Source organism: Lampetra planeri, chromosome 33, assembly GCF_965212315.1.
Source record: "Lampetra planeri chromosome 33, kcLamPlan1.2.h2, whole genome shotgun sequence".
Classification (NCBI taxonomy): Eukaryota; Metazoa; Chordata; class Hyperoartia; order Petromyzontiformes; family Petromyzontidae; genus Lampetra; species Lampetra planeri.
Window position 1 is genome coordinate 4,115,773 of NC_136139.1, and position 12,933 is coordinate 4,128,705.

The 12,933-nt window shown below is 52.0% G+C and overlaps 1 protein-coding gene across 1 annotated transcript; it reads left to right on the plus strand.

Moving 5' to 3' along the window:
• The first annotated feature begins 466 nt into the window (after nucleotides 1-466).
• On the plus strand, nucleotides 467-12,597 carry LOC144729831 (SPARC-related modular calcium-binding protein 2-like). The gene is made up of 10 exons (XM_078610345.1): nucleotides 467-559; nucleotides 4,678-4,864; nucleotides 5,222-5,328; nucleotides 6,554-6,653; nucleotides 7,142-7,192; nucleotides 8,476-8,526; nucleotides 9,278-9,311; nucleotides 10,394-10,437; nucleotides 11,349-11,432; nucleotides 12,296-12,597. The coding sequence occupies exons 1-10, from the start codon at nucleotides 467-469 to the stop codon at nucleotides 12,595-12,597; spliced, it is 1,053 nt and encodes a 350-aa protein (XP_078466471.1).
• Nucleotides 12,598-12,933: the final 336 nt, after the last annotated feature.

Genomic DNA, 12,933 nt, shown 5'->3' on the forward strand with positions numbered 1-12,933 from the left:
TCACGAGGAGAGACGACCGGGGGGGGGGGCTGCCGTGGAGGGTATCACAGAGGGACGCGGGGAGAGAGGGACGCTGGAGAGAGAGACACGGGGAGAGAGACACCGGGAGAGAGGGTGACACGGGGAGAGAGGGACACGGGGAGAGAGGGTGACACGGGGAGAGAGGGACACGGGGAGAGAGACACGGGGAGAGAGGGACGCTGGAGAGAGAGACACGGGGAGAGAGACACCGGGAGAGGGTGACACGGGGAGAGGGTGACACGGGGAAAGAAGGACACGGGGAGAGAGAGACACGGGGAGAGAGTGACGCGGAGAGAGGGGGGGACACGGGGAGAAAGATACACGGGGAGAGAGTGACTTGGGGAGAGAGACACGGGGAGAGAGGGACACGTGGAGAGGGGGACACGTGCAGAGGGGGACACGTGCAGAGGGGGACACGAGGAGGAGGAGGGACGCGAGGAGGAGGATGGAGGCTGGAGGCGGGGTGGTGGCGCTCGGAGTCTGGGCCGCGCTCTGCTTCTTCTTGAGGCTTGTCGCGGCGCAACGAGACGGGCTCATGGTGAGCGGACATCATCAGCAACAGCATCATCATCAGTAACAACATCATCATCAGCAACAGCATCATCATCAGCAGCAGTAACATCATCATCAACAGCAACAGCATCATCATCAGCAACAGCATTATCAGCAGCAGCAGCAGCAACATCATCATCAACAGCATCATCATCAGTAACAGCATCATCATCAGCAACAGCATGATCATCATCAGCAGCAACAGTATCATCAGCAACAGCATCATCATCAGCAACAGCATCATCATCATCAACAGCATCATCATCAGTAACAGCATCATCATCAGCAACAGCATGATCATCATCAGCAGCAACAGCATCATCATCAGTAACAGCATGATCATCAACAACAGCATCATCATCATGAACAACAACAGCATCATCATCAACAACAGCATCATCATCAACAACAGCATCATCATCAACAACAGCATCAGCAACAGCATGATCATCAGCAAGAGCAGCATCATCATTAACAGCATCATCATCAGTAACAACAGCAACAGCATCATCAGCAGCAGCAACATTCCCATCATCAATGACAGCAGAGAACATTGGAACCCCACCTCATCAATAGCAGCAGAATCTGCAGCAGCATCAACATTGAAAGTGCCGATCATCATCAGCAGCAGCAGCAGCATCATCAGCCGATGTAGCGGCTTTGCACAATGCCCTCGCTTCGCGTGACTGATTGAATGGACGAGTTAATGCGCAAATGATGCATACATGAATGAAGCGTCTCGCTCCGCTTTCGCCTCGCTTCTCGTAACGGAATGAATGGACGCACGAATGAATGCGTTAAATGACGCTGCCCCTCCTCGTGACCCCCCCCCACCCCGTATTGACCATAGATACCCACAGGGGGAGCACAGAGCTGACAAAGAACGCGAACGAATTGATGCATCACAGTGGCTAGGAGATGTTAACTACCTCGCCTGGTCTACAGGAGGTCGTGGGTTCGATCCCCCACACTGACGCCTGCTGCTGTATATTTGGAGTTTGCGTGTCTCTCTCTCTCTCATCATCACCACGGTGGCTAGGAGATGTTGACTACCTCGCCTGGAATACAGGAGGTCGCCGGTTCGATCCCCCACACTGACGCCTGCTGCTGTATATTTGGAGTTTGCGCGTCTCTCTCTCTCCCCGTGGTCGCGTGGATTTTTCTCTGGTTTTTTCCATCCACGGTTAGAATCAAAGTCACCACGCGTTTAGAGTCTCTGGCTGCGATACATTTCCACATTCGCAGCCGCTTCGTCGAGCTATGATTTGTGGCCAGGTCGCTTCTGAAAAAGAGCCATACACATCAGTGGGCCTAACCTGGTAAAATAAAAAGCAAATTGTTGAAAAATAATTGTTTAATAAATCAGTGAACAAATTATTTTATTACAAAGGACATCCCTTTGTCAACCGATTGGTTTGGGGGTGGGGGGGGAGAGGTTTGATTGACCATACTTCACCACGCTGGTCAGTGCGCGTTAGAAAAGGAGATTGGTGGGGGATGGGAGCGGAGTTGCACAGGGCTGGTTTAGATGTCCTCTCGCCACTGATGGTAGCCGTGGCCGTGAATGGAACTTATGTCTGGGGGTTCGTAGTTCAATGCGCTTGAGTGATGATGATGATGCATACGTTTCTCACCATCGGATACGATGACCCTGTTAATTGTATCAATGATGGTGGTCGTGGATGAAGCTAGTGCGGGGCCTGTAGCATATGTTATAAAGGGGCCCTAAATAAAAAAAAATATTAAAACACAAATGTTTTACTTGCATAGCAAAGTCATTGCATTTTCTCATTTGCTATACAGCCAGGTAATACGACAAATCGCTAACCTTAAACACCCAGTCGTTCAAAAAAGTTGAAGGCGGTATAGTACTATAGTAATAGAGCAAGTGCAGAATGACTGAACCGGAATTGATAGCTTGAAAGAATTTAGCGCGGGGTCCTGGAAAGTGCGGGGCCCGTAGCTACATTTGTAGCGACTTTAGCTACTAGGATAATCCGGCACTGGTTGTGATGATGATTGTGGGGAGCGGTCGTGTTGTGGTTAGCGCGACGCTGCGCTACGAACCCGGCAACCCGAGATCGATATCCCGCTCACGGCCAACACCGGTGACGATTATCTGAACCGGTCCTGGGCCTCCCCTAGGTCGAATCAGCCTCAAATGAGTACTCGGTGCAGTGTGTGAACATCGCCACTGGGGAGACAAAGGCGGCCGGGCGTGGTGCTGGCCACCCACCCCGTCGTATAATGTGCTGGACTTCGTAAGTGCTCGCTAACAGCACTTGCCCCTATAGTCTTTAAAGACTACACGGGGGATATTTGTGTTTGATGATGACCAGGCTAATGATGATGATGGTCGTGATGATGATGATGACCATGCTAATGATGATGGTCGTGGTTGTGATGATGATGATGACCATGCTAATGATGGTAGTCGTGGTTGTGATGATGTTGATGACCATGCTAATGATGATGATGATGGTCGTGGTTGTGATTCACTTGCTCGCGTGCCTGGCCGCAGGTCACCGCGAGATATTTTGTTTACGAACCAGCGAATGATCGGTGAATTTGTGCTCTCAAATTACTTCCAGTCTCGTCCAGCATCGTCGTATGAATGGGGAACCAAACGAGCAAATGGACGAATGAGTTCGTGAATGGACGAATTGTGTCTTTACTGCCAGTTGATGTCTGCTTGGGAGCAGATTTGCTCAATAGCAATGCCGAGAGCTTCAGTGAGTGAATGAATGAATGCGTTACTCAATGAAATCACGAATGGCAGAATGCGTAGCGCCTCGCCGTGTTCCCCCCCCCCCCTCCAGCATTTAAATGCCGATGGACGAGCATACGACCGTGTCACAGATGCGGATGAACGAAACTCGAATGAATGAGTTCACTAGATAATTCATTAATGAACGGTGTCTAAGTCCTCGTCCGCCCCCCACCCCAATTCGCGCCCCGCCCCCCCCTCCCCCACTGTCCGAAAATATAATAAGCGGAGTGGCCCCACGCACGAGTGAACGAATGCACGCGTGAATGGAACGAAACATGACGAGTGAATGAATCCATTAACTCACGTTCCCCGTGTCATCAAAGCGATGCGGGCGCGACTCAAGCATGGATGAACGAAACAATGTATTAATTAATTACTTGCCAGAGACGGGGTGTGAAAAAACGAGTGAATGACTGAAGGAAAACGGAATACATTTCTCAATGAACGAATGACCGTGAAGAGAAACAGAAGGCGGAATGACTGTCTCGGATACGATTTGACGAAAACATGAACGCGTTCATTGAATGAATGAACGAATTATTTTGTGAACGAATTAATCCAAATGAGCGTATGACTCTCCCCTCCCCCCCCCCCCCCCGTGTAGATGTTGATTGGGTAGCAGAATGCAGAGAGGGAGTGTTTCAGGCTCGAATGAACGAATGAATGAACGAATGAACGACTCTACCCCCGTGTGTAGATGTTGATTGGGGAGCAGAAATCGGAGCGGGAGTGTCTCCGGCTCGAGTGAATGAACGAATGAATGAACGACTCTACCCCCCCCCGTGTGTAGATGTTGATTGGGGAGCAGAATGCAGAGAGGGGGTGTCTCAGGCTCGAGTGAATGAACGAACGAATGAATGAACGACTCTACCCCCAGTGTGTAGATGTTGATTGGGGAGCAGAAGTCGGAGCGGGAGTGTCTCCGGCTCGAGTGAATGAATAAATGAACGAATGAACGAATGAACGACTCTACCCCCGTGTGTAGATGTTGAATGGGGAGCAGAAGTCGGAGCGGGAGTGTCTCCGGCTCGAGTGAATGAACGAATGAATGAACGAATGAACGAATTAATGAACGAACGAACGAATGAATGAACGAATGAACGACTCTACCCCCGTGTGTAGATGTTGATTAAGGAGCAGAAATCGGAGTGGGAGTGTCTCCGGCTCGAGTGAATGAACGAATGAATGAACGAATGAACGACTCTACCCCCCCGTTTGTAGATGTTGATTGGGGAGCAGAATGCAGAGAGGGGGTGTCTCAGGCTCGAGTGAATGAACGAACGAATGAATGAATGAACAAACGAACGAATGAACGACTCTACCCCCTTGTGTAGATGTTGATTGGGGAGCAGAAGTCGGAGCGGGAGTGTCTGCGGCTCGAGTGCCCGTCCCAGGCCGCGGGCGTCACGCGCCGCCCGCTCTGCGCGTCCGACGGGCGAACCTTCGCCTCGCACTGCGACTTGCGGCGCGCGCGGTGCAAGGACCCCCTCCTCGGCGTGGCGCACCGGGGCCGGTGCAAGGGTGCGTACGCACGTGTGTGAGTGTGTGTGTGAGTGTGTGTACGTGTGTGTGTGTGTGTGAATGCACGTGTGTGTGTGAGTGTGTGGGGAGCGGTAATTCCCGCTCGCGGCCAACACCGGTGACAATTATCTGAACCGGTCCTTAGCCTTTTCTAGGTCGACTCGGCCTCAAATGAGCACCTGGTGCGGTGTGTAAACATCTCCACTGGGGAGACAAAGGCGACTTGGGCGTGATGATGGCCACCCACCCCCTCGTGCGCCGTGCCGGCCTCCGTAGGTGCGACTCGCGAACAGCCCTTGCCCCGAGAGTCTGTTGAAGGCTACACGGGGGGCCTTTGTCTTTGGTGGGTGTGTGTAGAGATGTCGCGGTGCCAGGCCGAGCGCTCGCACGCGCAGAAGCAGGCGCGGCGTGAGACCCGCGCCGTCTTCATCCCGGAGTGCAACGCGGACGGGAGCTACTCGCAGGCACGAGGCATCATCATCAGCATCATCATCAGCAGCAGCATCATCATCATCAGCATCATCATCATAACTATCATCATCGTGAGCATAAATATCAGCATCATCATCACCATCATCATCATCAGCATACATATCCGTATCATCATCAGCAGTAGCAACAACATCATTATCAGCAGCATCATCAGCAGCATCATCATCATCAGCATCATCATCATAACCATCATCATCGTGAGCATAAATATCAGCATCATCACCATCATCATCATTAGCATAAATATCTGTATCATCATCAGCAGTAGCAACAACATCATTATCAGCAGCATCAGCAGCAGCATCACCATCATCAGCATCATCACCATTAGCGTCATCATCATAACCATCAATATTAGTATCATCGGCAACAGCAACATCTACAGCATCATCAGCAGCAGCAGCATTAGCATCATCATCAGCAGCATCATTATCAGCATCCTCATCATCATCAGCACCATCAATATCAGCATCAGTATCAACAGCATCAGCAGCATCAGCAGCATCATCATCGTCATCAGTCATAGCAGCCACATTAGCATCGTCACCATCAGCAGCAACGTCGGCGTCATCGTCATCGCAAACACCATCATCATCAGTTTAACACGTAGGCTTTCGCGACCAATATTATTCATAATCAACGTTTTTGGGTTTAGATCGCGTTATTTATAAATGTGTCGTAACCCTCTACCACCCGACACGGCCAATCAGTAAAAAAGTGTCACGTTGACAAAAGACAAATAGTTCACTGCTTTAGCCCACCGGTGTGTTGAAGCGTGAAACCACAACATTTACAATTTGAGTAGCACGACGTTTCGCTGGTAATTGCATCCAGCATCATCGGGCAATTCGCCAGAATGGTGAGGCTCTCCTCTGTCTCCCGTTCTTATATATCATCATCATCATCACGGCCGTCATCATGCACAACATCATCACAAAGCCACGCACGTGGAATGGATGGAAAATGGTGGCTTTGGGTACCCCCCCCTCCCCCCCAGGCAGGGCTGTCCCTAGAGGCCCGGAGCAGCTCACCCCAAACCGGAATGATTATGATCACGTACGACGCCGCGACGTGGAAGGGCGCCCCCCCCAAAGCGCGGGGCCCCGGGCGTTCACCCCGATTCGCCGTGCCCTAGGGACGGCTCTGCCAGCAGGACCCTTCACGCTGACCTTGCAACCCCCCCCCCCTCCCCCACAGGTTCAGTGTCACAACCTGACTCGCTACTGCTGGTGCGTGACCCCCCAGGGGCGCCCCATCAGCGGATCCTCCGTGGAGGCCAGCACCCCGCAGTGCACGGGTGAGAGCGTGGGGGAGCAAGGGGGGGGGCACAGTGGGAATGGGGGGTATGGTGGGCATGAGGGGCACGGTGGGAATGGGGTGAATGGGGACAACAGAGGGTATGGAGGGCACGGGGACACGATGGTTCATGAGGAGCTTGAGAGCACGATGGGCACGGTGGCACGGTGGACATGGGGGCATAAGGGGCACGGAAGCATGCGGGTCACGTGGGCACGGCGGGCATGGGAGGCACACGATGAGCGGGTAGCGGGGGCGTAGGGTGCCATCGAGGGGTCTGGAGTCACGGGTGCACGCGAGCATTGAGATATGGGGACATAGCCGCCCGGGGTGGTATAGGGGTACAGAGGAATGGGGGTGTCGGGGTAGGGGGCCGTGGGGATGCTGAGTGGGGTGTGGGTTCATATGGGGCACGGAGGTACGAAGTCACGGGGCTCCCTGGGGGACACGGGGGCTCAAGGGGATCGCGACCGTGCTCTGTGCCCGCAGGAGGACCCCCGCAGCGGATCCGGACCAACACTCACGGCAAGGCCAATGACAGTGAGCTCCATCATCAGCATCAGCAGCAGCATCATCATCATTATCAGCAGGATAATCATCATCAGCAGCAGCAGCAGGATAATCATCAGCAGCAGCAGCATCATCAGCAGCAGCATCATCATCATTATCAGCAGGATAATCATCATCAGCAGCAGCAGCAGCATCATCAGCAGCAGGATAATCATCAGCAGCAGGATAATCATCATCATCAACAGCAGCATAATCATCATCATCAGCAGCATCATCATCAGCAGCAGCAGCATCATCATCATCAGCAGCAGAGCACTACAGAATCTCGAGACTCTCTTGACAGGAGGGTCCTGACAAGTTTTCGCAGTCGGGGCGCGACGATTGTTTGTTACGTAGATACCATTAGAGGCATTTAGCGGGGCTTTTTTTTTCTAATTTGGTTAAAAAAAATTGGACCCGTGACGTCCCGCTGCTCTTGCGAACGATGCCACGGAATTGTTCGCGTCTGCTGTGAGTGAAGCGGATGGCACGTACTTAGTAGTCGGATTGTTTGCAGTTATAACTTAACCGCAGTATTAAACAGGGCGGCCGCTTGGATGCGAACCGTGAACCTCTGCAACAAAGCGGGAAACGCGCTACCGCTGGGCCATGTGACCTCGAATCACTACATTCACCACCACCACCACCATCATCTCGATTATCGTCTTCTCATTGGGCCGTGAGCTGGTTATAAAATATCTCTCCATTGTGTGTGTGTACGTATTATGTTGTTGATGATGATGATGGTGCTGACAATGGTGCTAATGATGGTGCTGACGATGATGCTGATGGTGGTGTTGACGATGGTGCTAATGATGGTGATAATGGTGGTGATGATGGTGCTGATGATGATGATGATGGTGCTGATGGTGCTGATGATGATGGTACTAATAATGATGGTGATGATGATGGTGCTAATGATGGTGGTGATGATGGTGCTGATGATGGTGGTGGTGATGATGATGGTGCTGATGATGATGGTGATGATGATGGTGCTGATGATGATGGTGCTAATAATGATGGTGATGATGATGGTGCTAATGATGGTGATGATGATGGTGCTAATGATGGTGGTGATGATGGTGCTGATGATGATGGTGGTGATGATGGTGCTGATGATGATGGTGCTAATAATGGTGGTGGTCATGATGGTGCTAATAATGGTGGTGGTGATGGTGATGATGATGGTGCTGATGATGATGGTGCTAATAATGGTGGTGGTGGTGGTGGTGGTGATGGTGATGATGATGGTGCTGATGGTGGCTGTCACGCAGAATCAATTTTGGATCCACTCGTCCATGCGCCTCGGCTGTTGGAGTCTGGAGGTAAAGCGCTCGGGGTGCCCGATTCAGAATGGCGCCTCAACTCCTCACACGAACGATTCCCCAGTCTGCGTAGGACACACGTGGAGAGCTTTGTGTGTGTGTGTGTACACGTGTGTGTGTGTACACGTGTGTGTGTGTACACGTGTGTGTGTGTACACGTGTGTGTGTGTACACGTGTGTGTGTGTGTGTACACGTGTGTGTGTGTGTGTACACGTGTGTGTGTGTACACGTGTGTGTGTGTACACGTGTGTGTGTATGTACACGTGTGTGTGTGTACACGTGTGTGTGTGTACACGTGTGTGTGGAAGCGGTAGTGTAGCGGTTAGCGCACTGCACTGCAAACCTGGCGACCCGAGTTCGATTCCTGCTCACGGCCAACATCGGTGACGATTATCTGAACCGGTCCTGGGCCTCCCCACTGGGGAGACAAAGGCGGTTGGGTGTCGTGCTGGCCACCCACCCCCTCGTACACCGTTCTGGCCTTCATAGGTGCTTCTCGCTAACAGCACTTGCCCCAACAGTCTGTTCAGGCTATACGGGGGATCTTTGTCTATGCAATGAGCAGTGAAGTGGATAGAGTGCTGCTCTAACAAGTCGCAAACAGCCCTTGCCTCACAGGCTGAAAATACTATACCGGGTATCTTTAGTCTTAGTTAAGTATTGTGTGCGTGTGTGTCTTTGTTAAGTAGTGTGTGTGTGTGTGTCTGTGTTAAGTAGTGTGTGTGTGTGTGTCTTGTGTGTCTCTGGCAGGTGTGTGGCAAGACGGTGATGGTGACATCACCAGGTAGGTCCATCATCTTCTGTCAGTATTGTTCATTATGACCCGCCAATTTGCTCATGAATGATCACCGAGATTCGCGGTTCGGTTCGAGCGGCCGCCCTGGAGAATACTGCGCGTGTGTTAACTGTTAAACACAGCTTCTCAGTGGACCCATTACGACCCTGTGATGTCATGCGAAAAAGGGTGCAAATTTTAAGAAAAAAATATTCACAAATTTACATGATTAACATTAACTTTGCCCCACGCTCAACTGTAGGCTCATACTGCATCTCGTGTGCACGCAAAAAGACTTAACAGACTGTAGGGTCAAGTGCTGTTAGCGAGCACCTATAAAGGCCGGCACGGCACACGAAGGGGTGGGTGGCCAACACCACGCCCGGCCGCCTTTGTCTCCCTAGTGGCGATGGTCATACATTACACCAGGTACTCGACCTAGGGGAGGCCCGAGACCGATTCAGATAATCGTCACCGTTGTTGGCCACTGAGCCGGAATCGAACCCGGGTCGCCAGGTTCGTAGCGCTAACTGCCACACCACCGCTCCCCACGTGTGCACGCGCACACACGTGTCACAGCACGCACGCGTGGTCACGTTCGCGCGCGCACGCACACACACGTGGTCAGTACGTCTTGAAAGAGGCGGGGGAGGGATTGGTAATGACTGTCATGTTGGGTGCGCGCTGTTCCTTGGTCCGCGAGAGGGTTATGCCACGGTCTGCTGCAGGTGCGTTTCACTGGGTTCCGTGCCCCAGATTCGCGATAGTTGAGGGAGCGGGAGGCGTAGTGGTTAGCGCACCACCGCACTACGATCCCGGTTCGATTCCCACTCGTAGCGACACATTGGTGGCGAACATCTAAACTGCTCCTGGGCTTCCCCTAGGTCTACTCGGCCTCAAATAGTTACGTGTTGCCGTGTTTAAAAAAAAACAACATCATCAATGGCGAGACAAAGTCGGTCGGGCGTGGTGCTGTGTCAACCACCCCCTCGTGTGCCGCGTCGGCCTTCATAGGTGCTACTCGCAAACAGCACTTGCCCCAACGGTCTCTTGAAGGCTACACGGGTGACCTTTGTGCTTTGTGCGCCCAGGTATCCGGGCCGCGCTGGAGCTGCGGAGGAGAGGAACAGGACAGGTACCACGCGAATACCCCCACCACCCCCACCACGTGCCACATCTCTCCCTGCTGTGCTATCGGCGTCAGCACAATGCGAAGCCCTTGTCCGCGTACGACAACGACCCGCGGAAGCAGATGTAGCCGAGCAACTTCTGAGGCCCCCTGATAATTACACTGGTCAACACACTTTTCTGGCATAAGGTATTCCAACGGTTTTAAGGTAATTTTGGGGTGCTGATTCCAAGTCTTTTTTTTGTCTATCACATCAGGTTTTTGAGATATCAAATATTGCATTTAAAAAAAAAACTGCGGAAGAAAAATATTAAATAAATGTGGATATCTACATAAAATTATATTATAAACACACTATCCTAAAAATACAGCACCATATTTTAACACTAAAGCAGTCACTGACTCGCAACAACTTGCAATCATAAGTGACAGAGTTAATTTCGGGTAAAATCAATGAAAATGGGGTATGCCGATAGCATAAAAATGAGATGTGATAGAGCAAATCTGAGATCATATTTGGAATCGGCACCCTGAAATTCGTCTAAAACAGCTGCAAAAGTCCAGACCAGAAATGTTGTTTTTGTTGACCAGTGTTATGGACTCTGGTCCGCACAGCATTGAGCAGCGATCTCGCCGCTCGCCCTGCCATGTTTTGTCACATGACTCAGCCCCCCCCCCCTTCCACTATACCTGCCCCCCCCCCACTATACCCTCCCACCCCCCCCACTCCCTTCTCCCCCCTCCGCTACAGCGACGCCGACACTGCTGCCACCAAACATTTGACATTTGAACCACGAGCCGTGCGACTGTTTGAAACGATTCAGCGTTCAATTTGTAGCGGCGTTCTTCTTGACACTGCTGCCCCCCACCACCACCACCGTGCCCCCCCCCCCAACCCCTCAACCCCCCCAAATCAGGTTCAGAGATTCGGGAGCCCACGCTGCTGAAGAGCAACATTGGGAAGAGATCGGGCCGCGTGGGAGTGACAGTGAAGAGCACCGGTAAGTGAAAGCTTTCCAGTCGGTTCCGTGTGACCAGGTAGGAACTCAAGAGAGTGGGATGAAGGCCGGGGGAGGGGGAGGGGTGGTGGAGGGGGAGAAGGTGGGTGGGGGGGGAGGTCAGAAAAAAAATTCTAAAGCAAAAAATTAAAAGTCGAGCGAATAATGTAAACATAAACATGGGCAAGAACGACTGTTTCACACGAGACATACCAACATGTTTATTTCAAGACATGAATCGAACATTGAAGAATACTTTCACTTTCTGCGCAGCGCTAGCTGACGCGGTCAGATTCTGTTCAGAGCGATCATAGCACCATCATAATTGACGTATTATTTAAGGTATGTGCGTGTGTGTGGGTACGTGTGTGTGGGTACGTGTGTGTGTGGGTGCGTGTGTGTGGGTACGTGTGTGTGTGGGTACGTGTGTGTGTGGGTACGTGTGTGTGGGTGCGTGCGTGTGTGGGTACGTGTGTGTGTGGGTACGTGTGTGTGGGTGCGTGTGTGTGTGGGTACGTGTGTGTGTGGGTACGTGTGTGTGTGTGGGGTGCGTGTGTGTGTGGGTACGTATGTGTGTGGGTGCGTGAGCTAACAGCACTTACTCCTACAGTCTGTTAAGGCTATACGGGGGATCTTTGTCTTCGTGGCTCGGTGTATGTATAGATGTGTGTATTTGACGTGTAGGTGTTTTGTGTGTGTTGCGTGTCTGTTCATATTAATATTTATTTGCCTTATTGTACGCGTTCATGCGTGTCACACAACACACACACATTAACACACACACACATCAACACACACACACATCAACACACACACATCAACACACACATCAACACACACACACACATCAACACACACCGCCACAGACTCTGTTCTCAGTCACCCCCATCATCATCCACATCATCCTCATCAGCCACAGGATCATCATCATCATCATCAGCAGCAGCAGCAGCAGCAGCAGGCTCATCAGCAGGGCGCCTCCTGCGAGCTGGAGCGAAAGACGGCCCTGGATCTGGCACAGAAACGTCCCGGGGAAGATTCATTCGTCCCCGAGTGTGGCGATGGTGGGCAGCTGTTCCTACCCGTGCAGTGCTACCTCTCCACGGGCTACTGCTGGTGCGTGTTCGTGGACTCGGGGAGACCCATCCCGGGCAGCTCCAAGCGGTGAGTAGACCACGCCGCTCCTCACCCGCTCCTCACCGCTGCTCATCGCCCGTCAATCTCCGTCACTCTCCACAATCATCACTCAGCACAATTATCACTCACCAACCATTACTCACCACCCATTACTCACCACCCATTACTCACCACCCATCTCTCACCGCCCATCACTCACCACAACCATCACTCACCACAACCATAACTCAACACAACCATTACTCACCACAACCATCACTCACCACAACCATCACTCACCAACCATTACTCACCACAACCATCACTCACTCAACACAACCATCACTCACCACAACCATCACTCACCAACCATTACTCACCACAACCA